This window comes from Poromitra crassiceps, assembly GCF_964638095.1.
Source record: "Poromitra crassiceps genome assembly, chromosome: 12".
Lineage (NCBI taxonomy): Eukaryota > Metazoa > Chordata > Actinopteri > Beryciformes > Melamphaidae > Poromitra > Poromitra crassiceps.
In genome coordinates this window covers 21,588,218-21,613,173 of record NC_139632.1, presented here as the reverse complement: position 1 = coordinate 21,613,173, position 24,956 = coordinate 21,588,218, and the positions used below count along the sequence as shown (strand labels likewise).

Sequence of the window (24,956 nt, the reverse complement as noted above, 5' to 3'; positions counted from 1 at the left end):
AAAGCTAGGTGTCTCATAATCCGATAACGGCCTTTAAACGATAAAGCATATCAGTTTATGCTGTTTACATGACCACTTGAATAATCTGGTACCTTCATAAATCATTTTTTTATTTTTTTACCTTTATTTATATAGGGGGAGTCTCACTGAGAGCAATGCTCTCTTTTTCAGGAGTGCCCTGTTCACATTCACACACACATTCATACCTGGAAGCTGACCAGTACAACCACAGTCATGATCTGCTGGCCACTGATCAGCCCCACTGGAGCGGTTGGGGTTAAGGGCCTTGCTCAAGGGCACCTCAGTGGTGGTAATGAGGGAGGGGCAAGCCCTGCCTTTTCACTTTCCCCACCCAGATTTATCCTGCCGGTCCCGGGGATTGAACCGACGACCTTCCTGTCACAAGCTCACTTCTCTAACCATTGGGCCACCACTGCCCCAGTTAATGATCAGTTTATTAGTGTGCATGTAAACGCACCCAACACATTGTCCAAACTCAGACTTTGAGGCACGTTCCCGCTTCTTACTCAAGTACATGTAAATGCGGAGTATAAGATTTTGACAAACTGACAAACTGTCAGTGTAGCTCAGCTGGTAAAGACCAAAAATATTGTTATGAAATGCATTCTGAAATACAGCAAATGGATATCTGTGTAGAGATATTCAACTTATTTACAATAAGCTGATTACATCATATCAACAAATCTCCTCATAGGATCCCAAGGAGGCCAGAGAGCATTTTCCCTTTCCACATGGGAAAGTTTATCTTATGTGGCAGAGTTTATAACCTTCTGGCTTGAAGGATGATAAGGAAATAAAGTTATGAACCGAAAGTCCAAACTGAGTTCATAAGTGAGATCATAACTAGAATACCGTTGTGTGAAACATTACTGGTAAAACGGCAAGAGGTTTTTCTACAGCCACTTAATAGGTAGGTTTACTATAGACATGTTTCTTTTTTTTAAATCTTTTTGGCTTCTTTAACATCATATTACCAATTTTAAGGCAGTTTATTGTTGTAATTTGACTACAGCAGCACGGAATGCCATGCTGCTATGCTGCTAGCCTGCTAAATGAGTCAGCGGCATGAGAGATCAAAGCCATTAAGCAGTAAGAATGGAAATGAAAGTTATTTTGCTTTCCTTTTGCATTGGGAAACGTGTGTGATATCTATTGGAGAGTCAAGGTCAGATATTACCGATCATACGTCTGCTGAGCCACACATTTACAAAGATTAACTTCTTGAAACCTTGTGGATAGCCAGATATCATTGGGGGTTTGTTTCTAGCTCTACAATACCTTCTCTCAAGTGGGAATGGTGTAGTCTATATTCTACAAAGACCAATGAGTGGCATTTTTTCAGTCAATAATTCAGCAATTTGATAAGTTTCACTACTGCTCACTGTAAACATGGGTAAGTATGAACAAAAGAGCCAAGGTTTTCTCCTCATTCCATCTGCTTTTTTGAATTGTTTGTTTTGATTTAATCAATCAATCAATCAATCGCATTTTGCCATTTATCACTACACGCACAGGCCCATACGCACAGTCGAGTCCTACTAGTTATTTAGCAGGAGGGTGAGAATACTGTAAAGACTGATGGTCTGATTATCTGGCTGTGGTTATCATGTCTTTGTTTTTTTGTCATTCTCGTCGACAGAGAGGAGGCGACAGGGCAAATTTCAGCCCTTCAAACGTTTGTTCGGGAAGAGGAAGAAGAGGGAGGCAGAGAGGGGTTTTGATGCAGCAGAGCTAAAGGCTAGTTTCTCGACTAGCGAAGTGTGCAATGGAGTTGTATCTGACGATGAGGAGACCAATCAAAATCTGAGGTAACTACAAAAATCAAGTTTCATTTTTATACTCAGCAATCCTCCTGTGTTATTTGTTTAGTGTCTGATATAAGCCATAATTACAACTCTTATCAATTGTTCAACGTCCATACTGGAGGTTTGAGAATTTCTTGGCCTTCATTTGTTAGAGCAAGTCAACTTTAATCACAGTAAGGGGAGATTAGTCGGACCATTGAGACCCACTAACTAAAAAATGATTCTCATGCCAATCATAAACTGGCTCCTCTCTTTATTTCTTAGTTTATCTCTTTGGATATCCATATATTCATCACAGTAATTAATTTTACTCTGAAAATCTTAAAATGGACTCGTATAAACACTGCAAATTGCAATCTCTGCAATCTCTGTCTTACTTCTGGGAACTCTTGAGAGTAAAAAACGGGTCCATTGGAGTGAATGGAGATGTCGCAACTCTTCTATATATAAGGCTCTGGTTACAGTACACCCAATGTACACCAGATGCGTTACGGCTGCGTGGCGGATCCGGTAAAACTGCCGGATCAGACTATTGCCCATGTTAATAGAAGGGCAATACATGTGGTATGGAAAAAGTTATGCACCTGTTCTATTTTTGTCGGATCCCACATGTGTCTGGCAGACTACATGAGTGTGGGTCTGTCCGCAGCCGTATTGGAGCCGTACCACATCTGTTCCGGAGCTGGTGGACATTAGCCCTTAGACTGCTGATGTGTAAAGAGGTCATTCCTTTCTTTGTGTAAATTGCTTTACTGAGTGATACTAACCCCTCATAATGAATGAATGAATGAATGAATGAATGAATGACAATAATGATCTGCTGCAACACTAAAGCTACCCTTACATGTATTTGTCTATAGGGAGTTAAATCCCATTGGATCTCGAGCTCTCTCCCACGACAGCATCTTTATCCCAGAGGAACCGGTGAAGGAGCCCAGTCTAGATCACGCCATGTCCCAGGAAAACGTCTCCGATAAAGTTAGGAACCTGCAGGTATGGCAGTGGTTCTCAACCTTGGGTTTGCAACTCCAAATGGGTTCACCTGGAATGGGGTTGCCTGTTTATTTATTTATTTATTTTTTAACACCACACCACACACAATTTAAAACTATGGAAGATGATTAGAGCCACTTGAACATAATAAACATGTATGTGAAAATATTTGAGTTCTGAGTGTAATTCTGAATTCTGATTACAAAGTTAGAATTCTGAGAATAAAGTCAGAATTCTGAGTTTAATGTCAGAATTCTGAGAAAAGTCAGAATTATGACTTTATTTATTATTGATGTCATCATCACTGGTGTCACTCGAGCAATTGTGATGTCGGGAGAGGGACAGAATGTAGGGAAACAGTGGGTGGAGAAAATCCAGAAGGAGGTGGTAATGGAACATAAAGGATGCCAACTGCCATAAAACACCACAGAAGAAGAAGAATTGTGACATCACCAATGAGTAACATCATCAGTGATGATGTCACCAGTGAGCTTTGTGACGTCACCACACCAGTGATGTCATCAGTGATGTCACTTGAGCAATTGTGATGTCATCAGTGATGTCACTCAAGCGATCATGATCTTATCAGTGATGGCACTACGGTCCACCTCATTAGAGTAGTAAGCTATGTCAGATTTGTTTGACACCAGTGTGGGCTCACAAGCAAAAAAAGATTGGGAACTCCCTTAGGTATGTATGCCCTTTAACAACCAGTTTTAATGACCAGTTCTGTTCTGTCTCTTTCTCTGAATGCACAACTTATGACTGTTTGTTTTTTAATCAAACAGAGGCAGATAGCACAAAATATCAAGTTTGGCCAGAAGCCTCCCTCTATGAGGAGGAGTGAATCAGACGAGGGCAGTTCCGATGAGGAGGAGGTCCCCCGGAGCCCTCTGAAGGTGTTGGCCCAAGTAGAGGCTGAGCCAGCAAAAACAGAGCCAAAGGTAAGACAACATCTGTTTGGTTCTGTGTTGTACATGGCTATGGTAAAGGTAAGGTTGCAAGTGAACATTCTGTTAATGTGACCAGCAGGTCCAGGGGGCCCAACAGGCCGGGACACACAGCACCCCAGTGAAGTCCCCCAGGTCCAAACGAGTTCTTCCACCCACCGGTACTATTGAGTCCATCAACCTGGATGCTGTCCCGCAGTCTGTTCCTCGCTTAGATAACACTGCTGCCAAGCATAAACTGGCTGTCAAACCTAAGAATCAGAGGATTTCAAGCAAGCACCGTCGGTTAACACAGGTGAGCAAGGGCTAGGTCCAGAATGATACAATTAGCCTCTTGGAGCAGCAAGCTGTGGATAGGGGTCTTTCTTTGCATGTTGTTGATTCCATTTGCCATAAGTCTTACCCTTTGGTGTGGTTAAGAGAAACGGGAACTGATCATATTTCTTCATTCCTAGGATCTCCAAGATGTGTCTCTTCCTGGTCTGCTGCAGGAGGACGAGGAGGGAGCAGGCGTCTCCACAGATGAACACCACAGGACGGCTGCTGAAGAGCCTCACCACGACCCCCTAGAAAACTCCAAGAAACAGAGATTACATGAGGAGAGACACGAGGCCAGGAGGAAGAGAGAGCTGGAGGAGCAGAGGCTCAGGCAGGAGGAAGAGGAGAAGAAGAAGAGAGAAGAGGAGTTGAGGCTGCGCGAACTGGAGGAGGAGCAGTGCCGTAAACAACAAGAGGAGGAGCGTGTCCGTAAAGAGGAGGAGGAAAGAAAGCTTAGAGAAGAGGCGGAGAGGAGAAGGAAGGAGGAAGAAGAGGAGAGACGGATTAGGGAAGACGAGGAAAGGAGAAGACGAGAGGAAGAGGAGCGGATACGGAGGGAAGAGGAGGAGAGGAGGATGCGAGAAGAGGAGGAGTGTCGACAGAGGGAAGAGGAGAAGAGACGTCTGGAGGAGCAGAGGAGAAGAGAGGAGGAGGAAAGAAAGAAGCGAGAGGAGGAGGAGCAGAGGCGGCAGCAGGAGCTCGATGCAGAGCGTTTGCATTTAGAGAAGAAGCTGGCGGAGGAAAGAGAAGAGGAGGAAAGAAAGAAAAGGCTAGAAGAAGAGAGGACAAAGCTGGAAGCAGAGGAGAGACAGAAGAAAGAAGAGGAAGAGCAGAGGAGACTCTCGTTAGAGGAGGCTGACCGCAGCTCCGACCCCGAGAGGAAGAGAAGAGCAGAGGAGCTGCGCTGGAGAGAGATGGAGGAGCGACAGAGGCCAGCTTTCTCTTTCAAAGTGTCCTCTGGGGAAAAGCAGATTCTCTTCCAGAAGGTCAACCTGACACCTGTTACGCCGGCCTCCAGCCACCAGAGTGGTGCTGTAGCTGACCAAAGAGAGGGCCCCAAGGCTTCCTCTCCTGAAGGAGCAGACTCCCACAGCATGCCAGCATCTCCATACGTCCCCCACACAGCCATCCTGGTGACAGGGGCCCAGCTTTGTGGTACTGCAGTCAACTTAGACCAGATCAAAGACACAGCCTGCAAATCTCTGCTTGGTTTGGGAGAGGATAGAAAGGCCCAGGGAACGCCAACAACGAAGAGCAAGACTTCACCAGACCGCAAGTCAGGCAAAACCAAATCGCTCAACGAGTCCACGCTCTCCACAGACCAGTCTGGTGCAGCTGTCCTAGCAGAATGGGCTAGCATTAGATCAAAGATATTCAAGGGAGCAGAGGAAGGGAAGTATGAGGATTACCCAGAGTTGACCCGAAACCAGACGCAGCCCAGCAGTGAAGATCTGAATCAGCCTCCATTTTCTCACACCAACCTCAGGAAGACCATGTCTGCCAGCGCCAAGTTCTCCATCACCCCAGCTAAGAAGAAATTTGGAGACTCAAATAGGAACTCTGAGGTGTTCAGTCTGGATGACAAGGAAACGACTCCACCCGGCACCCCTGCAGCCTCGCCAGCTCTAGCCAGTAAAGCTCAGAATAGGACAAGTAAAACTGTCCGCATCACAGAAAGAGGGTCGGACGAGTGTATGTTTGCCAAAGACCTACCCTCTTTCCTGGTTCCCAGCCCTGGAACCAAACCTGAGGCGGCGGGGTTGAAGAGCAGGAGTCAGGGCGAGGCGGAGGATGCTGAGAGTGGAGAAGAGAGGGGCCCTGATGGTGAGGATAAACCCTCTCCTTTTGGCATAAAGCTGAGGAGGACCAACTACTCACTCCGCTTTCACAGTGAACAGTCCACAGAGAAAAGGAAGAAACGTTACAGTGCTGGGGACAGCTTTGATGGCGTCCCTTCACCTCTCACCCCCATTGAACCGGACTCCGACACTTCCTCCGTGTTCTCCGACAGTCCCACATCGCCCCAAAAAGAGAGTGCACTTGGCAAGTTCTTACAGGCAAGTGCCTCCCCTGCTGTCCCTCGGGCCAAGCCGGGCAAGTCTCCCAGCACGTCATCCGTACACAGCGAGGGTGAGAAAGTCCATTCCAAACCGCCGCTCTACCAAAGACCCACCACATCACCCAAACCTACTGGAGCCGTCACCACCCCTCCCCCCTCACCACTACCTAAAGTTATCCGTGGGGTTCCCAGCGAGGCTGTGGCCCAGAGAATAGGGGGGGCAGATTTGTCCAGCCAGGAACAGATTAGCAAGAGCGAAGAATCATCTGCGGTGGCTCAGCTGCGCAGGAGCAGCCATGGCCACAACCAAGGGGAAGAGGAGCACAAGGAGAAGAGGTCCTTCTTCCCCTCCATCAATATCCCCTGGAGAGAGAAGGTGGACAGAAAGACCGAGCTCATGAAGAGAGGTCAGTGTCACCTCCGCAAGCCGCTGTGCTGTAAGAGTGCTAATCAGAGATCTCACTCCGGATTTGAGAGACAAAAGGGAGTGTACACTGTACAGAAGTGTAGAAGGTGGGCCACCCAAGCTAGAGGGGCTGCCAACCCACCAAAAAGAATTTAACTTGCATTCATTTTTAACATTTTTGAAATATGAATGAAACACTAATATACACATACATGTATTAAGATCGTGTCGTGTGTAATCAGCAACCTTTGTTTTTATTAGAGCAAATGATCTTTTAACATGAAACGTTAACGGTGTGTAAATTGACACTATGCATGTGTACCCTACAGACAAACCGTCACTACAGAGCAGGCATTCGCTGGACAGCACACGGGTCTCGGAGAAGGAGGCGGGCCCGTTATGGATCACACTGGCGCTGCAGAAGCAGAAGGGCTTCAGGGATCAGCAGCAGAACCGAGAGGACCGTCGCAGCCAGAGAGAGGCCAAGCTTGCCGAAAAACAGACGAGGGAGAGAGAAAGTGTATGTGGCCGATTCTCTGTGTACTCAATTTCTTACATTTCTCCACATCATCCCCCCCCCCCCCCTTCCCAGACCATCAGGTAAACATATTCCTTTACCGTTTACAGGCTACGCTGATCAGTCCCACAGAGAGCAAAGGAAACGGAAGCACCAGTCCCTCTAAACCTCGGACACCAGAGGAGCCCAAGAGACCTGACAGCCTGCTGGGACGCTTTGATCGCAGAGACCACCTGAAAAAAGCCAACACACTGCCCAGCTCTGTCACTGGTAAGAACCTGCTTAATGTGGCTCATTATTATTAATGGTCAACAATGTATTCATATAGCCATATCTGTAGTACTGTACACATACAGTACATATTATTATCTCACTACTATAATAATAAGGTTCCGCACGGGACTCACAATTGCTCAGCAGTTGAGCAGGCAATTTGTGTGCGAGTCATGCTAGAAATGAGTGTGCAATATTTCTAGTTATTATAGAAGACATTATTTAATTAGAAGAAATCAAATCAAATATCCATTGCACACTGAATATCATAAATATTGAAATCAGTTTTATCATGCCTACTTTTTTTTTTTTTGATGGGCCTTGTGGGTCTTAATAGTTTAATAACGGATGCAATTGTAATTATCTTCTGCTCTGGACTTCAGTCGAGATTGCAGATTCCACACCATCACCACCTGCTGTGAAGGAGGTGTCGAAACGCTTCCCCTCCAGTGACTCTCCCCAGGTGTGCACAGAGCCGGCCTGGCTGGCCCTGGCCAAACGCAAGGCCAAAGCCTGGAGTGACTGTCCTCAGATCATCAAATAACATCCCCCCCAACGCCCACCCCCAGCTTCAAAGCGGGCTCCGGCCTGCATCGAGACTGCACACTGCCCATGGACCATGACGCACCTCAAGAGTCAACATCGCCCCTGTCCGTTTCCTCCCAACTCCAGATCTTCCCCTTCAGCACTATATATACCCTCCTGACGCTATGAAAAAAGTAATGCCCCCCGTTACCTTGTAACCATACACTGGCTGGTATTATTATCACGTTAAAGTGCGCTTCACATTCAAATATTCAAACACAATCACACACATCTATACATAAACAATTATTGCAAGCATGCACTTAAATGTATACAAAACCATGAAAGCATAATGTCCCAAGACATTGATGTAACAAAGGTCTTTGCGGCACAGAACCTTCAGCAGCCAATCACAACCATGGCTGACTACTGCAATAGCCAACCCCGATTTTTCCTTTTGTAGCCAATGGGGGTCACCATGGTTGTAAATAAGTCATGCGCTAAACTACAATATAACATGAAATACTTCTCTAATAGAGGTGAAGTCGAAGCTCTGACATTATGACACGGACCGTGTTTAATCAGCAGAGGGGAGTTTTCAGAATCGTGCTTTAAGGGCTAATCGTAACAATAACCCAACATGACCCTGTTCAATCTTCTTTGTGACAGCAAATGGAAGTGTTACAGGCATCCTCTCTGCCACATTGCCTCGTTGGTATTATTTCAAGCAATGGATGTCGAAACGATCGATACTGTATCTCTTCTCTGAGCCTTGTTTGTTTGATGTACAAAAGAAGCCTTTTTTTTTAAACTCATATTGGAAACCTGTACTTAGCATAACAATTCTCACTGTGTCCGTGATGACTGTGACAGCTGTCAAAGAAGCTATTGTACAATTTGCCATAACGTTATCAGAATCCGTTTGTAAAGCAACACTAGTAAAAAATCTGTCAAAATCACATGGTGCGTGCACCGAAACACAACACTGAAGACCACAGGTGTTACTGGGCATTTACAGTGATTTGCACATTATCCTCACTACTCTGTGATGATGTCATTTGGATTTTGCTTTGCTATGGAGACCGAGACTACCTGCTTGCTGTAACATACAATCCTTGTAGCTGTCCTTCTGTAACACAAGTGTGTTTGTAGGCTTATGCCATCACTTCCTTGTAAATGTGATATGAGCTGGTTTGCCTTACATAATGTAAGCATTTCTACAAAACTCCAGCTTTCTCGTCTCCTACCACTACCTTTCTCACTTCTCAATATAATGATCTGTATGTACGTAAGTATGTAAGTCAAAGGTTTTACCGGAGCTTTGGTCAGAGAGAGGCCCCTAAGGCTGAGTCACTTTGTCATTTTGTTTTTAACTTTGGTCGTGCACAATAGTGTAGTGTACACAGTGTTATATGTAACAAAAATGTTTGGTAATAATTGCACTTTTTTTGTCCCACTTAGAGGTATTCATGAGAAAATTCTTAAAGCGATACAAATGTTATGAATAATGTAAATTAAATACCAATGTCTGAACCGCAGGCCCGCAGACTCATTCTTTCCTTGTTCTAGGTTTCAGATATTGAATATAGAGCTTTATTTAAAGAGCATGGTGTAGGTTGGAGACCACATTGCATTCATATGTAGGATGTAGGAGGGGTGTATATAGCAATGGGATTTGGGGATTTTTTTATTTTTTTTTAACTTACCACACATAGGCCTGCATTGTTTTTGTGTAAACTGCAAGGGGCACTGTTCCTGAAATGAAACTCCCTCTTGTGATGTCAGAGGGGTGTAAACTAGTCACATTTTTTATCCCAAAATAGGGCACTTAATTATTTTTTCTTTTTCACTCTCCATGAGTTTGCATCCCCAGCAGAATGTTCTCCTCTTGTGACATCACAAGACCATTTAGAATGCCACCTTTCCCCCCCATTTCTGGCCCGGGGGCCTGTAAAAAAATAGTTTTGTTTTTTGGGGTATTTTCGTACTAATCATGAGCCCAAAATGTAAATTTATTTTTTTAACCTGCACCACGCTCGTTAAATCTTGTTTCCCAAAGCACCTTGTCTGCTCTGACACAGAATCTCGCCATGGAAACCAAAGGTCACATACTGTATTTTCTTCTCGTGTTTATTTTACAATTAGTGCAAAAATACATTATGATAATCTTCTATGTATCCTTTTTGACTGTCAGCTCTATACAGTACACATAGTCATTACGACATCCAACCACAAGGGAGTGCTCCCACACCACTGGGGAAGAAAACACCTCCCCAGGAAGGGTGAGTGAAGCCACCAATAGTCCATCTTGACCATCCAGGATCCAGACCGTTCCATCTGTGGAGGCCACGGCCACAAGAAGCCCCCTTCTCCCCCAGGCAGAGCCATCGAACACACATGGGCTAGAGTACACCTTCCCAGAGGTCTGGAATGTCCAAACCAAAGAACCATCAAAAGAGTTCAAACAGTACACGCAGCCATCATGTGATCCACACAAAACCCTCTGCTGGTCTGGTGTGACACACGGGGATGAGAAGACAGCTCCTTTTGTAGAAAACTGCCAAAGCTGCAGAGAAACACAAGTGTCAGATGGGTATTAATATGGTACAGTGAAAAAGACACCAGCTCTGTCTGTCTAAGCTGTTTCCTACCAGTTTTCCCATGTTGCTGAAGTAGCAGATGTTTCCATCCACTGAGCCGATGACAACATGCCCGGAGGAGCCATTTGGCGAGGAGAAAAATGGAGTCTCTCTACAGTACGTCCATATGAGCTCTCCATTGTCCTGTGTACAGTAAAACATGTTTGATTAGACACAGCAGTACGAACCATGTTTGACCCTCTGTCCAATGTTGTTTAACGAACAAAAGATTTCACTAAAGTTTGGGTTGTATAAGGATGAGCTCCACTCACAGGGTTGAGACAGAGCAGGTGTCCTCCCAGTGACGCCACATACAGCCGTCTGTGGGAGGGGTGGAGGTATGGGGAAGCAAACACAGCCCCGCCCCCACAGTGATGCTTCCAAACACACTTCCGAAACTAGAATACATACAAACACATTCATCTTTACACCAAAATATCACCCAGTATAGAACAGGGGTTCCTAAACGTTTCCATGCCAAGGCCCCCCAAATTAGCCTAGGTAAACCCAGCCCCCACGTGACCTGCTCTCTCAGTTCCCAGTCACTAGCCACCTTGTGACTGTAAGCAGGGTGAGCCTGAGAGCAGGTCACTGGGGGCTGGGTTTACCCAGGCTACCCCCAAATAGCATTAGGCTTTGGCCGCAGCCCCCATATTGCAAGAAGAAAGAACCCCATTGACAATACTATTGAAAATGTCAAAAATCCCATCCATACAACCTCAGAATATATTTCCTTACTTTTATTAATGGCATTTTCATTAATTTGCTGACGTCCCCCTAGTGCCCCCTGGTGGCCCCGGCCCCCACTTTCAAACTCACTAGAGAATCCATCTGGCTTGCAAGGTTAATAGAATATAGGCCATCCAGAAACTGTTCACTGTTTTTTCTATAATAAGTGATGCGTGTCCATCCGTTTGCACCGAGATGTGAGCACGAGATTTAGCCTAGCCCCTAAATGCAAAAGTGATTCTGGACCTGTTAGCAAGCAGTCCCAATGCTACCGTGCTGTTTTCATAGTGCGATGTGCAAACCAAAAATCTAAATTTACATTTAGTACATTTAAAAGTTCTCAACTAAGAGTAAAAGTATAGCATTATAAAAAGTGTAAATCCCCCCCAAAAACGACAAAACTACTTGAGTACTTTCCACCTCTGCAAATATGTAAAAGACAACATGGATATCATCATGGAAGGCTAACCAGATTACAAAATAGATGCTTGTGTTTGGTTCACTGGCAATCTGAAAGTGCATGGTTTGTGTGTACCTTTAGTGTGTGTTAGTGCGTTTTTGCTGCTTTACATTGTTTTCTTTCTTTGTTCACTTCGTGTGGCCTCAGTGTGTAACCCTCTGTGTGTAACCACACTCACCTGTGGGTTCAAGGCATAAACATGCCCATCATGTGAGCCGACCATCACCAGACCTTTGAGGGGGTCCATGGAAGGAGAACTCTTCACTGCGTCTCCTGTCTGAAATACCCAGCGCGTCTCTCCAGAAGCCGCGCACAAGAAATACACACAGCCATCATAGCAACCTGAGAACCCCAAACAACTTTAAGTACAATAACTTCCAGTAAAACATTTGAAAAATAAGTTATTTATTCAGACTGTTGTGACACTGACCTATAACCACGAGGGTCCCACACGGAGACACAGCAGCTGCAGCCTCAATTCTGTCTCCCAGAACCCGCTCCCACAGAAGCCCCCCGGTGGCCATGTCTAGAGCCTGCATCCTGTGAGAGTGGGAGCCAATGAAGACTGTCGTTTTGGACGTGTCTGCTCTCTGGTCTGTTCCTCCTTGAGCTAGAAGCAATGGGGAGGCATCCACACATCTGCCGGTGTCTGAAGACCAGCTCAGACTCAGTCCCAGAGTGCTGGTCTCCACAAGAGAGCCAACATCAGTAAAACCCTGTTCACTGGGACAGTCTACTGTCAAGCTTCTTCGGAGTTGTTCCACTGTGTCTGGCTGAGAGTTTTTATTGGTCTCCGCCGGATTTATGATCTTCATTTCTACCACCTCGCCTCCCCTCCTTATAACTTTTACTGTCCTTTCCTCCAAAGCAAATTCAGCTCCGCGTGGTTTCTCTGCAGCTGTTGTAGAACGAGGGTCTGTGCGTTCTTGCTTCACGGGTGCTACGGTAAGAGGATCTGCTCGGCGCTTCTTGGCCTCGGGCAGCGACGAGTTACTATTATGCAGTATTACTCTGGCGATGTGGTGCATTACGTCTGAGAAGGTCCCGTCCAGTATCACTTCCAAAAGCCCTGCTGAGGCCACTCCTGCAGCAGTCATGATGTCATCACAGAGACGCAACGCCTTCAGAGAATCTCCTCCACTGAAAAGGAAGTTGGATTCCTCCTCAATGGCTGCATCTTCAGCAAGACCTAAAATATCCTGTCAATAAATAGTGCACACTGTAAGTATGTACATGTAGAGAACAAATCAAGCCGGGAAATTATGTAAATGCAGAGGGAAAACTGCCCATACCTGCCACAAAGCCTGAAGGGTTTGTTTTAGTTTGGCCGCATCTCCAAGTGAAGTGTCGGACTCGAAATGTTCTCTCCGTCTTTGGTATATTTTCATAAGCGCATCCATGTCTACCTTGCCTGCCAAAGAGCAATGGTTCTATTAATAACAGGGCCACTCAACAAAAACCAAAAAGTAATATGAGCCTTAAATTATTAATTTGTGAGCTATTGTTTCTCCTCAGACTGTAAATGTGTGGCTGATGCTCACCATGAGCAGACAGGGTCAAGGCTGGGACGAGCACCAGCGTGTCTGGAATGCTGTAGCTGGGCAGCAGCAGAGACAGCTGGGTGAGGATGGCCCTCGTGAGGTCTCTGTCTGTAGCGCCGCTCTCCTCATCATTAATGAGGTTAATAGAGGAGGTGTGGTCTTCATGATGGTCTGCAGAGGGGATTTGTCCCACACACTGCTGCACAGATGGGCCTGGAGAAGCTGCCTGTTCGTCTCCATATGTAGATGCCACAACAAAGGCAACCAACCGAAAGCCTTGGTACAGACCCACAGCGCTGGACTCCACCTGAGGAAGACTCATCATGACCTGGAAAACTGGAAACTCTTAGAAATATCTTCTATAAGATATCTTCTATCTAGATGATGTCTCATGATCCTTTGCTGCTGCAGTTTGAGATGAGTTGAGTTGAGTTGAATGTACCATAAGAACGCCTATAGGAAGTTGTTTTTTTAGCATATACCGGATAAAATATAAATACACATACCGTATGTACATGCCACATTTAGCTTCAGTAGGGCAGTGGTTCTCAAACTTTTTGAGCCGTGACCCCCAAAGACCTTTAGGCTGGGGTTTGTGGTCCCCCTTCCCCCCGCTGCCCAACCAAACCGACGACTTCCCAGTGCACATGCATTCATACACTGATTTCACTCACTCACTGAAATCTTTTGTATACAGTATATAGTTTATATAGCTTTATATCCAATACATTCAATCATTGGTATGGGAGATTTAATCATCATGGTAGAAAAAACATTTTCCATTTTTGACAATCGTCCCACGGCCCCCCAAAATAATCTTGCGACCCCCCGGGGGGTCCTGACCGCCAGATTGAGAACCACTGCAGTAGGGTATGGTGGACCACTAATATCCTTTTTATTGCTTTCAGTGTGTGTGTTTTGATGTGTATTATGTGGTGTAGACTAGTGTCTCGGTTCTGTCCTGGGTGAGGCTAATGACAATTTGCTCTCATCTTCTTGATGAAGTTGAATTTATTAAATTTCTTCTCTAGAAATTTTGAGAATCAGGCCAACACATACTACATGACAATGAGCATAATACATATTTAATTTTTTATTTAACCCATTTTTAACCAGGTTAGTCCCATTGAGATCAAGGATCTTGTCCCCCTTGTCTACAAAAACCTACAGTAGTAATTATTGTTTGCAAAGTGTATAAAGTAAAAAATGTAAATAATAATACATAAATAATAATAATGGAAATAATAAAAACATCTCACCTGCTGCAAGGCATCCAAGTTCACTCGCTGCCCGTGGCGTTTGATCAGCCGGTCTCTCCGTCCGAGGTAGAACAGCTCTGAGTCTTCAGCCTTCACCCAGTCTCCAGTGCCGCGCATCGTCCCAGGGATAGCAGTCACTTCATCATCCAGGAGGCACACTCTGTCCTTCCCACCTATGCAACAGATCAGAAAGATTAACATGGATTTTGTTCAACTTGGTGTGATTTGTGTGTATGTGTATGTCATTTAAATCTTTACCTATGAACACCTGCCCTTCACCCTCTGTAACAATGCAGCCAAGTTCATCTCTCACTTCCACAGTTGTGTCCATCAGAGGCGCACCGAGAGGCACAGGGGACGCCGTCCTGCAAGGTGTGTAGAAAACATGAAATTAACCAAACGTTTTGACTGCAGCTGATTCATAATCAAGATGCAGAGGCCATACAGAGAGCACCAAACATTTGGTTTTAACTAGCAGACACTCACAGATTGCTGCACTGCAGCAGACTCTCTGGGACTTTGTAACAGCAGGCCCAGCAGGAAACCTCTGTAATGCCGTAGATATTGTAAATGTGAGTTTTGTTGCCCTCGTGCCTCCAGCTCCTCAGCAGAGCTGGTGAGGGACAGGCCTCTCCTCCCAGAGCCAGCACACGCAACGAAGAGCCAGAGGACAACACCTCCTGTTTTAGGATGCGCCGGCCGAAACGCCCCAGCAGAGTCGGAGTCACCTGTAGAAGCACGGAAATACATCACACAAACAGAAAAGTGATCTAGGCTGCTCCAGATATGATGCCCGATGAATCACACTTATCCAATGAATATTTGCCTGTAGGACTGTTGTCCTGTGATTCCTGAACAGCAGCTCAGCCAGTCGATTGGGCACTTTCTTGATTATGGCAGGGACGATGAGAAGTTGAGCGCCGGACGATAAGGCCAGAAAAATCTCCACCACGGATGGGTCAAAGGTCAAGGGAGAGGCCAGGAAAACCACATCCTCTACACTCATCTGAAACAAAGATCTGAGCAGAGAGGGAGGTGGGGTGTTCATTGATAACAGTTTCCGGCACAACAGCTACACATGTCAAAATAGGACTGACTGACCTATGCTTAAGTTGAAACTAACCTGAGATGCAGTATATTGGGCACTATGCATCTGTGTGGGACCCTCACAATCTTTGGAAGCCCCGTTGTTCCGGATGTGTGCAGCACATACGCCAAATCTCCTTGTCCAGTGTCCTTGACCACTGAAGCACAGAGATCAGCAGCATCCTCTCTCACTGCTCCCTGGCTGTGTGCAGTGGCTGGCAACGGCTTTACTCGTATCAGGGTGAGGTTGTACTTGGACAACACTAGACAAACTTCCACAGTGATGTGTTTGGAGAGAGCGGTCTGGAATTGCTTGGTGAGGAAAGAGGAATAAAAATCAACATTAATATTCTTCAAACATAGAGAAGGGGGGTGGGTTCAAAAAAATCACCAACAAATGATAATACTGTACTGTAAAAATGTTGTTCATATTTCTGTCAGCGAAGGCATAGTATACTTTGTATGGGATTCACATAAAACGTAATAGGCTCATGACGACATATTGCAAACCATGCTCAGTCAATTATTTAGACATAACTCCCTCTGATTAGGCTGATGGACAATAAATGCACAATTGGATTTGTAGGCACACTCGTTTTTGCTCTGATACCCAGATGTTCGGTTTCCAGAATGTTCACTTCACAAAATGTTTTTGGCTTCAGGGGACAGGAGTGAACAAACAAACTGAACTCAATGCATTAAATATTGAAATCAGTGGAACTATAGTTTAGTTCGTAGTTTAATTACAGGGGTCTTGGAGGAAGCTAAGACAGCAGGCAATAACTATTCTTAACTGCTGTTTCAAATTAGTCACGTGATAGCCCTTTTGATTATGCAAATGAAACTGCAGAAGAGTGTTGTTGAAGTCTAACCTCCAGCAGGTGACTGTGCAGAGCACAGTACTGGAGGCCACACTGGCTCATAATGCGGACAGAGAGAAGCCCTGGAGCCCCTGGGTCCAGTGGGACATAAGCAGCAGGCACCTGGAGGATCCTGTAATAATAATCATCATCATCGTCATAATAAGAAATGAATAATCATCTAGTTGTTGGGCTGAAGAACTCAAGTCACAACAGGGTCCCTGTACCACCACTAATCACAACTTTGGAGTTCTTCGGTCAAAATTATAAATATTGCAGTATTGATTGACTGATTGAATAGTTAACAGTCAACAAAATGTAGAGGTGTTCTGGTATGTGATGTTTTGGCCAATAAGAATTGAGTATTCAACAAAGTGATCAGATGCAATTCAACAAATCTACCGTACCTACACGATGCAATAAACATTACCATATGTTGGGCACAATACATCTATATAATAAAGTTGACGTTGTCTGTGTGCGTGTCTGCGTATCTTATGCACGTCCACAACCCAGGTCGCACTCAGATTGAGCTGAAAAGTTGCATGGCGGTGGGTTATGAACTGGGGAAGATCATGGGCAGGGCATCAAGTCCTGGAATCGCCTCGAAAGTCCTTGAAACCACATCACGTCCACACCCCAGGGCGGACTGGGCTGAAAACTTGCATGGCAATGGGTTATGATCCAGGGAAGGTCATGGGCAGGTCATCAAAACCTGGAACTGCCTGGAAAGTCCTGGAAACCACCTCACGCCCACATCCCAGGTTGGATGGGGCTGAAAATGTGGATGGTGGTGGGTTATGATCCGGGGAAGGTCATGGCCAGGTTATCAAGTCCTAGAACCACCCGGGAAGTCCTGGAAACCACCTCACGCCCACACCTCAGGTCGGATTGGGCTGAACATTTTCATGGCGGTGTGTGATGATCCAGAGTGATGATCACGGGCAGGTTGTATAGTCCTGGACACCACAATCATTTCTGGTCAAGCAAAAGGCGCAGTTGTATTGCTTTGCGTCTATTTTATACAACCCAGGCAACGCCGGGTACATAGTTTAATATAAAATTGTCAGATATTATTTTCGCATTCAGTAACGTAACGTTACAAGATATGACAGTCAACTCACCCCAGGATCCAGATAGGCAGGTACAAATCGGCATGACAATACAGCGCAATCATACCATTATTCCGACAACAGTGCCTCCGCAGAATATGAGACAGTTCAGTCCCAAGTGCCACAACATCCCTGTATAACAGGGACACCGGGCTCTCTGACACTGTGCCACTGTCATAAGTGACGGCTACTCTGTTGAGGTGCAGTGAGGCAGCTGTGGCAACCATGTCCTGTAGGCTCTTCGGATCCATCTCGAGCTGTAAAGACGAACCATTGACAGTAAATAACCATGCATTCTCTGGTGACAATCTGCAGCCAGTTTCTTCTTCTTCTTCTTTGTGTTTATTGGTCGATTGCAAACCACTATTAACAAAGAGCATGGAAGGATCCATTAAAAGTTATTTGCTATTAAGGTGCATACTGCCACCTACTGTAATCTAATAGGTCACTATTTTGTCGCGTGAAGATGACGTAACCACATCACACTGGTGTTGCCCTCAAGTGTAGTCCCCAGCTTTGAAACTCCGAGTTGTGGTACATTCAAGTGCTGGGTACACGTACACCCCTGTACACAAAGCAGTTTTTGGTAGCTGTCGGCAGTAAAAAGAGGGGAGAGGTGTAACGTTATCGGTCATGTATGCAATGTTTTAATTACATTAATTATCCGCCAAAAGTTATTTTATACACCACTTTTACTATAATTTGTTGACATTGGTTACATGCTCTCTGCCCAATAATGTCATTGGCCAGGTATATATCAACACACTCCGACGATATTCCCATTCAATGTACACATTCACGTGCTCAAATCGTACGACATTTCCTGGAACTTGAAGGCACCGCAGACGGCGATCCAATCATCTGTCGTTATTTTGAAGCGGACAAGACCGCCATGCAGAAGCAGAAGAAAGGGAACCAAACAGAAGACAAGTAAATAGTAGAATGCTAACTTATTCGTTATCTACTGTAGACACGGAATTTTGATTTGCAATGGACGTGGACGATATGAATAAAAATAGCCTAATTTTCAAAAGGTCACTGGAGCGGATCATCGAGCAGGTGTGTAACGTTACGTGTGCTCGGTAACTTGTTCGGAGAATTGAAAGCAGGCTCAGCTAACGTTACGCTAGCTCTGTTACAGCTAAGGGGTGTTCGGTGAAGTGATTTGCTAGCGAGCGGGTTTGCTAACTTCTGCAATTGCTTTTAACAGTATACACAACTGCAGTACCAGGATGATGGGATCGAAGTGGACCTCGGAACTGCAACCATGAGAGGTACGTTCGACTATTTCACACGTTGACCAAATAGCACCCCGATGGACCTACCCTAGCCGGGCGCTTTTCGCTCATACTGAGCATTAGCGCCCGGGGACCCACGACAATCAAACCGCCGCGCCGCTCTCGCGTCTAGGTCCAAAACCAACACTGTTTACTCAATAATGCCCCCACACTTTGGTGAAATAGCTGCGTGCTGAAATCCCCAAAGCTGACCAGTCCTATCTGAACGTTTAGCCTGCGCTAGTTTTACAGGGCCTTTCTTCTTCATGGTATATTCTTCTTCTGTGGTACCGTCGCCCAAGCGGCTCACTGCTACTTTCTCTTATCAAAGGCAATTTCATAAGGTATTTGGACCTTTTTTCATGCACATTTTAATATGAAACTTTACGGACAATTAACCTCTTGAATAGCCCGCAAAGAAGGAGGAAGTACGTCACTCGGTCCGCAAACAAAGGGGGGCGGGTTTGGGTAAAGGTGGTCAGCTATGGCGTTAGTTCCGTTAGTTGTTAACCTAGTTGGTTAACAACTAGTTGTTTACTTGGTTCCATTACCGCAGTAAAGTAGTAACGGAACTAACAGCTTTTTCACCAGCAATAACGTCACTTCCCAGACTCTGGTAAGGAAACGGCTATAGTGAATGATTAAAACAAGATGTCTCTAGAAAGATAAGAAGTTTGACTTGTGGTTTCAGCCATTAAACTGAGTGGAAACAGCACTTGATCATTTGTAGCAGACGTTGAAACAGAATTTTGATAGAATATTGTAAAAAAAGTGGTCAGGTTTGGCGACGGTGACGCTAAGTTGTCATGTGTTTCCCCTAGAAAAATCTTCAGGCCTGGAGGGATTTCGAAACGTACCGCATCCGCAACGGTGGGGGCCCTCGCTGGCGACGCTAAACTTTTAGCTAACCTGTTCACATCTATGTTGGCAATGGCATCCCAAGTATGATACTATTATGGGACGCGATGCGAACAGTTGTATTATGGGATGTGCGTTTCCCAGGCAACGACACGTTTTGGAACAGTGCTGCACGTTGGCACAATGCCCCTATTACTGTCCATTGTCAACACCAGTATTGTTGTATTGTAATAATATGCCATAAAGGTTTATTTAAATCTTGGGGAGAGCAGGGGAAAAAAAGAAAAAAAAATCTGGCCTGTAGAATGGTAGGGGAAACACTGGTTGTCACTGTCGCCTGGCCTCATTCTATTTCTTGTCTCTCTTGATCTGACCTGTCTTTGCATGATGAAGAATTGCGACACTACCTGGATAAGCCACACAATAATGGGTTGCAGCTGGAATCAAAGGTAAGGAAACACCAGCAGCCAAATGCATGTGTACACACAAAATGTGTGCTGCACCACTTTCCACACAGGTTTCTGAATTTCTAACAAATCCACGGGCCTTGAGAATGTTCGTACCGGGACACATCTCTCACACCATGCTTACTGTGGCCAGCGGTGTCCAAACTTTGATTGGGAGCCAGATTAGATAATATGAAGATACATGGGGGCCGGCCAGCTAGTTCTCGCATCATATGGGTTAAAAATAATAGTCACATACAATACAATTGTACTCTAAAGATTTAGTTTGCCATATGAAAATTGAAAACATTAGTTCCGCCTGCGTTGTTCCTACTTGGTGCTTGTCTATATGTATAAACTGTATGATAGTGCTGTCATCGTGCCAAAATGCAAAGTGAACTTGCTTGAATACTGTGTGGAGGGCCACCACATATACTATATTTTGAGAGACAAGCCATGGGCAGCTTAAAATCCATCCGCAGGCCGGACTTTGGACATGCCTGCTGTACGCAGCCTTCTGAGTCCGACTAGTGTGTGATGTGGCTAATTGAATGTAAGTGTGAATTTGAGTGACATTTTATTTTGACCTTTTTTGGGCGTACACAGATTTCTACACCTATACAGTTTCATACATTTGGCCCAGATTGTGTTCTACATGATGCTACATCACCACATTACTAGGACAACAACATGTTGTTTTTCTCTCTCCTTTATGTTTCATAATGGGATTGTGAAATGACGTGACTGAGATGAAAGTGCACATTTCTAATTCAATTTGATGTATACTGTATTTATGCCATATCAGATAAACAGTTAAATACCACCATAGCTGTTTTTGTTCAGGTTTAATTTCATGGTACACAATATCTGGTTTATATAATTGATTAATCAAATTAGAGATTGATTACAGATTTTTTTTTCATACTTTTTGCCTTTCAATATACAGTCAGTCTGAGTAGTGAGTGAATACTCTGAGATGCAGCAGCCGGGGAAATAAACAGTCCAAAGTTATCAAAAGCAGTCCCGAATGGTCACGCTCCTGCTACAGAGTGATTGTCATGGGGGGGGGGGGGGGGGGGGGGGTTGCTTTCTCTCCCTCTTCTCCCCTTTTTCTATCTCTTCACTTCTCATTTTCTCTTTGAGCTCTGAGGGAGTCACAGAGGTAAATTGACTGTCTTTACCAAACAGTACTGTCTCCAATACGTAGTTTATCTTTTCACCTTGGCTTACTTTATTTTCAACAGTTGGACTGCTCGCAACCTGATGGTGGCGCTGATGAGAGTGGTGTTTCCAGTTATAATTCTACTGTGGAGCATGAAGGTGAGAGCAAGCAAGAAGCAAACTTTTCAAACGTAATGTTTGTAAACGCCTACTGACCAGGTCCAAACTGTCTGATATTCTTGGGTAAACCCAGCCTCCACGTGACCTCCATGTAGTATTACGTTAGAGGCATAGTCTGTGACGTCGCATAGAGAGGCAAAGTGAACGTCACTTCCTGCTTCAGCACTGTACCAGAGATTTTCTTCCGCAATTTATTTTCCGATAGACATTTTCGTAAAATGCTTATAAAAAATAGTTTTACTTGGTCAAACCAAACGGTTCAGCTATATTTAAAATCGGGAGAGACCATAGAACATTACACTCGGTCCAAAACAAAACATCATCGTTAAAATATTTTCTTTAAACCTGCATTTTTTTAACGTTTTGGTCCGAGTGACATGTTATGCAATCTCTCCTGTTTCTAAATATATCTGTACCGTTTGGTTTGAACAAGTAAAACTATTTTTTATAAGCATTTTACGAAATGTCTATGGGAAAATAAATTGCAGATGAAAATCTCTGGTACAGTGCTGAAGCAGGAAGTGACGTTCCACTTTGGCTCTCTATTGAAGGCTGGGTTCACCCAGGCTACTACACTGTGGCCGGCAAGCCTACGCCGACGTGCAGCTCCCCAAAAATGTGACGGGACTGTCGGGTGGACGCTGCTGACGTGAACAGCGCCAAGTTTACTATAAGGTAGATGGGGGAGATAACAGGAGTGAAATCTATGACCAAGTATATGCACTACATTCTCTCCTTGGGCTGACTTGCTGGGGACTCCCCTGGGACCCCCCGTCAAGCTGATTGTTCGAGTATGTGCGTCTAGCTGCCGTCGACAAGTCCCAGCTTGAGGCTCACGTTGAAGCATGTTTCTCCCTTTTTAGTCGAGAAAAAAAGCAGTCATTCACTTTCACTTCATGACACAGTGCACATCTGCACCCACTGAAATAGGGATTTGAAAAAATAACTTATAAGTTAAGTAACCATTTTTCTTTTATTCCACAGGTATGCCTGGAAGTGACCACACCCAGCTGACTGTGAGCTCGTTGGATGAGAGTCAGATCAACCTTTCGGTACTCCAGCCAGAGGACCAGGATGAGGAGCTGGAAAAGACTCTGAGTAGTCAAGGCAGCCTTTTAATAGACCTGTACCCCAGCATGGTCAGTCAAATAGGGGGGGCGTTGCGTCGCCAGCATGTCTCTGAGGCTGGTGACTCGGTGCTGAGGAGGTACCACAGACTGCGATGGCTCTCCAACAGCTCGTTGAATAGGAGCATCCCAAGAATAGAAAGAAATAAAAAGACTGACACTGTTCTTCGATCTCCCCTGCGCACCGTGCAGGAGTGGCAAACAGAGAGGCCATCTCCTGGGAGGGAGGGACGCTCACTGAAGAGAGACCAGCCTAGGCCAATTCTGGAGATGGACTTCTCCTGTTCTTCTGGGATATCATCTGAAGAGAATTCAGAACTGAAGGAGATCTCACTGAAGCAGACCTTCACTGTACCTCAAGTATCTGACGATGCCTCCTCCTCAGAGCAGAGAGAACAGCCCACTACAGTCACAATCAGTCCTATAAGACCTTACTACGCCACAAGTGATGCATCTATGGCTCCATCTCCAAGGTCAAATAGGCTTTCTCTCCCCACACACACAGTTCCGAGGGCTTGGTACCCTATGGATGTAATGGAAACATCTGCAGTTGTAGAAAGGTCCAATATTCACTGTTCCCCAGTCAAGCAAGGCCACCTAAAAATGAGGCTGATGGCCAGGGAAGGCCACGGTGGATCACCACATGCCTTTTCCAGAAGCCCCAGGTCAGAGTCTCTGGGCAGCTCTTCCAGAGAACTGAAGAAACCCAGTTCGATGTCTGCATCTCCATCATCCCCTCTACAAAGGAGGCTTCATCCTCAAGAATCCCATCATTCCCTCCAACCGAAGCTCTACTCGCCTCAGTCATCGGCAGCAGCAGGCCAGCAAAGGCTCAAGCGATGCCATTCCTTTGACTCGTTCCTGGGGAGCAGCCGCTCATACTCCCCCGTGGAGCTTGAGGATGAGTTTCAGAAAATGTACCACAGGTTTGTCTGCCAGGGCAAATCACCTGTTCCCAATGCCCGGCCCTGTCGCATGTGCAGGCGATCTGAGGCTGACAGGGGCCACTCCCCTTCAGCTTTGGCAGCTCTTGCCTTGTCTCCCCACCGCTCTATTCTAAGGAAGCGCCACAGGGAATTGGACCGCTCCAGCCATCCCCAGTCCAAACGCTCCAGGGACGGGTACTGTGTGTACTCCCCAGGCTCCAAACGCAAAGAAATGCTGAAGATGCTCCTCTCTCCCGCAAGAGGAGCAGCATCCCATGATGACCTCTCCTACAAGGGCAGAAATTGTCCCATGAATCAGACATTCACCATCCAGGAGCCTTCAACGCATCGGGGAGGATGGATGACTCTGGGCCAGCCCGTATTGTCGGCAGAATTCTCCGGCCCTAATAAAGGTCCCTTACAAAAATACTTTATTATGCAGTACAAAATGATTGTTGAACTCTATTATTGATTATATTCTTTAATTATTTTCTAACGTGTCCCCCCCCCCCCCTGTATATTTTTTAGAGAGAAGACTACACGCACTGTGTGGACAGCAAGGTTTGTATGGAGAATGCAGTCATAAAGTAGTTGGCACCAGTGAACCTTCCTATGGCCATCATTTCCTAAGATTTATTTTCTCCATTTAACAGCAGGTTCACTTGGCAGAGCAGAAAGTGGCTGTTCTCCCAGGTAATTATAATCTATTGTGTGCATTTCTTTCTAACCTCACAGCTGCTGAGTGCTCTTTTAATCACCCTCTACTTTCCCCAACATGTGTAGAAGACAGCTGATCAGAGACTACAGCCCTGGCAGGAAAGTCTGCCCGTATCATCTCTCCTTCTCCTGCCAATGTGCATCTGTTCATGAAAACAACTGATACTTTTCCTGGTGTAACAGTAGTTTGTAGCCTTGGTCATTGTAGACCCATCAAACTTATTTTTATGGATGTTTTCCTGTGGTGCTTCACCACCCCTTGATTTGGGAAAGCTAATTTCTGTTCTTGAAAGCAATTAACTGACATTTCCTGAAGCAACATGTTTGTGTGACAGTCATTTGCAGCAGTGGTCTTTGTACAGTAGATCCATCTATTTTGATGCAGGAAAGTCTGCCAATATCTCCTGCCAATGTGCATGAGTTCTTGAAAACAATTACATGTAGATATTTTTCCTGATGTAACAGTTTACAGCAGTGTTCATTATGTCGATCAATCTCTTTTGGTTCAAGTTAACTAACTTTTTTTGACTGGATAATGTTAACCACAATGTTTGGCTGTGATGCTTGACCACCCCTTTGATTTAGGAAACTTAATAATTTTGTCAGATTGTATTCCTTGCTTCCTCTCATTTTGTGTTTTTCCAATGTTAAATGTTCTCAAATGTATTCAATTTCAGACAAGAATAAAATATTTGTAGAGGAAAACTTTCT

General features: G+C 45.2%; 4 protein-coding genes across 5 annotated transcripts; 2 read left to right on the top strand and 2 right to left on the bottom strand.

Annotated features, from left to right (window-relative positions):
- Positions 1–1,692: 1,692 nt before the first annotated feature.
- On the top strand, positions 1,693–7,900 carry cracd (capping protein inhibiting regulator of actin dynamics). The gene is made up of 8 exons (XM_083647733.1): positions 1,693–1,829; positions 2,687–2,819; positions 3,608–3,763; positions 3,852–4,064; positions 4,225–6,553; positions 6,882–7,072; positions 7,180–7,339; positions 7,726–7,900. The coding sequence occupies exons 2-8, from the start codon at positions 2,778–2,780 to the stop codon at positions 7,884–7,886; spliced, it is 3,252 nt and encodes a 1,083-aa protein (XP_083503859.1). The 5' UTR covers positions 1,693–1,829; positions 2,687–2,777; the 3' UTR covers positions 7,887–7,900.
- Positions 7,901–10,037: 2,137 nt separating this feature from the next.
- On the bottom strand, positions 10,038–15,114 carry aasdh (aminoadipate-semialdehyde dehydrogenase; the record flags this gene model as incomplete). 2 transcript variants are annotated; one of them, XM_083647561.1, is made up of 10 exons in its annotated part: positions 14,982–15,114; positions 14,754–14,860; positions 14,496–14,668; positions 13,237–13,564; positions 12,988–13,106; positions 12,126–12,894; positions 11,874–12,037; positions 10,779–10,904; positions 10,519–10,650; positions 10,038–10,433 (listed from the first exon to the last, which is right to left on the bottom strand). In XM_083647561.1, the coding sequence occupies exons 2-10, from the start codon at positions 14,824–14,826 to the stop codon at positions 10,038–10,040; spliced, it is 2,280 nt and encodes a 759-aa protein (XP_083503687.1). In that variant the 5' UTR covers positions 14,827–14,860; positions 14,982–15,114. The 2 variants fall into 2 exon arrangements, with proteins under 2 accessions (XP_083503687.1, XP_083503688.1); XM_083647562.1 differs by having other exon boundaries at positions 13,237–13,543.
- LOC310786083 (beta-alanine-activating enzyme-like) lies at positions 14,978–17,792 on the bottom strand (the record flags this gene model as incomplete). Its single annotated transcript, XM_083647265.1, has 5 exons — positions 17,566–17,792; positions 16,454–16,574; positions 15,619–15,893; positions 15,322–15,514; positions 14,978–15,223 (listed from the first exon to the last, which is right to left on the bottom strand). The coding sequence occupies exons 1-5, from the start codon at positions 17,778–17,780 to the stop codon at positions 14,978–14,980; spliced, it is 1,050 nt and encodes a 349-aa protein (XP_083503391.1). The 5' UTR covers positions 17,781–17,792.
- Positions 17,793–18,473: 681 nt separating this feature from the next.
- Positions 18,474–24,866, top strand: LOC310786535 (uncharacterized protein). Its single transcript, XM_083647753.1, has 8 exons — positions 18,474–18,612; positions 18,764–18,827; positions 20,082–20,137; positions 21,379–21,454; positions 22,460–23,941; positions 24,057–24,089; positions 24,182–24,221; positions 24,312–24,866. The coding sequence occupies exons 1-8, from the start codon at positions 18,544–18,546 to the stop codon at positions 24,406–24,408; spliced, it is 1,917 nt and encodes a 638-aa protein (XP_083503879.1). The 5' UTR covers positions 18,474–18,543; the 3' UTR covers positions 24,409–24,866.
- The last annotated feature ends 90 nt before the right edge of the window (positions 24,867–24,956 follow it).

Coding starts and splice junctions, on each gene's coding strand:
- cracd (XM_083647733.1), top strand. CDS start 2,778: ATGTCCCAGGAAAACGTCTCCGATAAAGTTAGGAACCTGCAG. Junction 3,764..3,851: donor CAGCAAAAACAGAGCCAAAG/GTAAGACAACAT, acceptor TGTGACCAGCAG/GTCCAGGGGGCCCAACAGGC. Junction 7,340..7,725: donor ACTGCCCAGCTCTGTCACTG/GTAAGAACCTGC, acceptor TCTGGACTTCAG/TCGAGATTGCAGATTCCACA.
- LOC310786535 (XM_083647753.1), top strand. CDS start 18,544: ATGGACGTGGACGATATGAATAAAAATAGCCTAATTTTCAAAAGGTCA. Junction 23,942..24,056: donor ATTCTCCGGCCCTAATAAAG/GTCCCTTACAAA, acceptor TATATTTTTTAG/AGAGAAGACTACACGCACTG. Junction 24,222..24,311: donor GAAAGTGGCTGTTCTCCCAG/GTAATTATAATC, acceptor CAACATGTGTAG/AAGACAGCTGATCAGAGACT.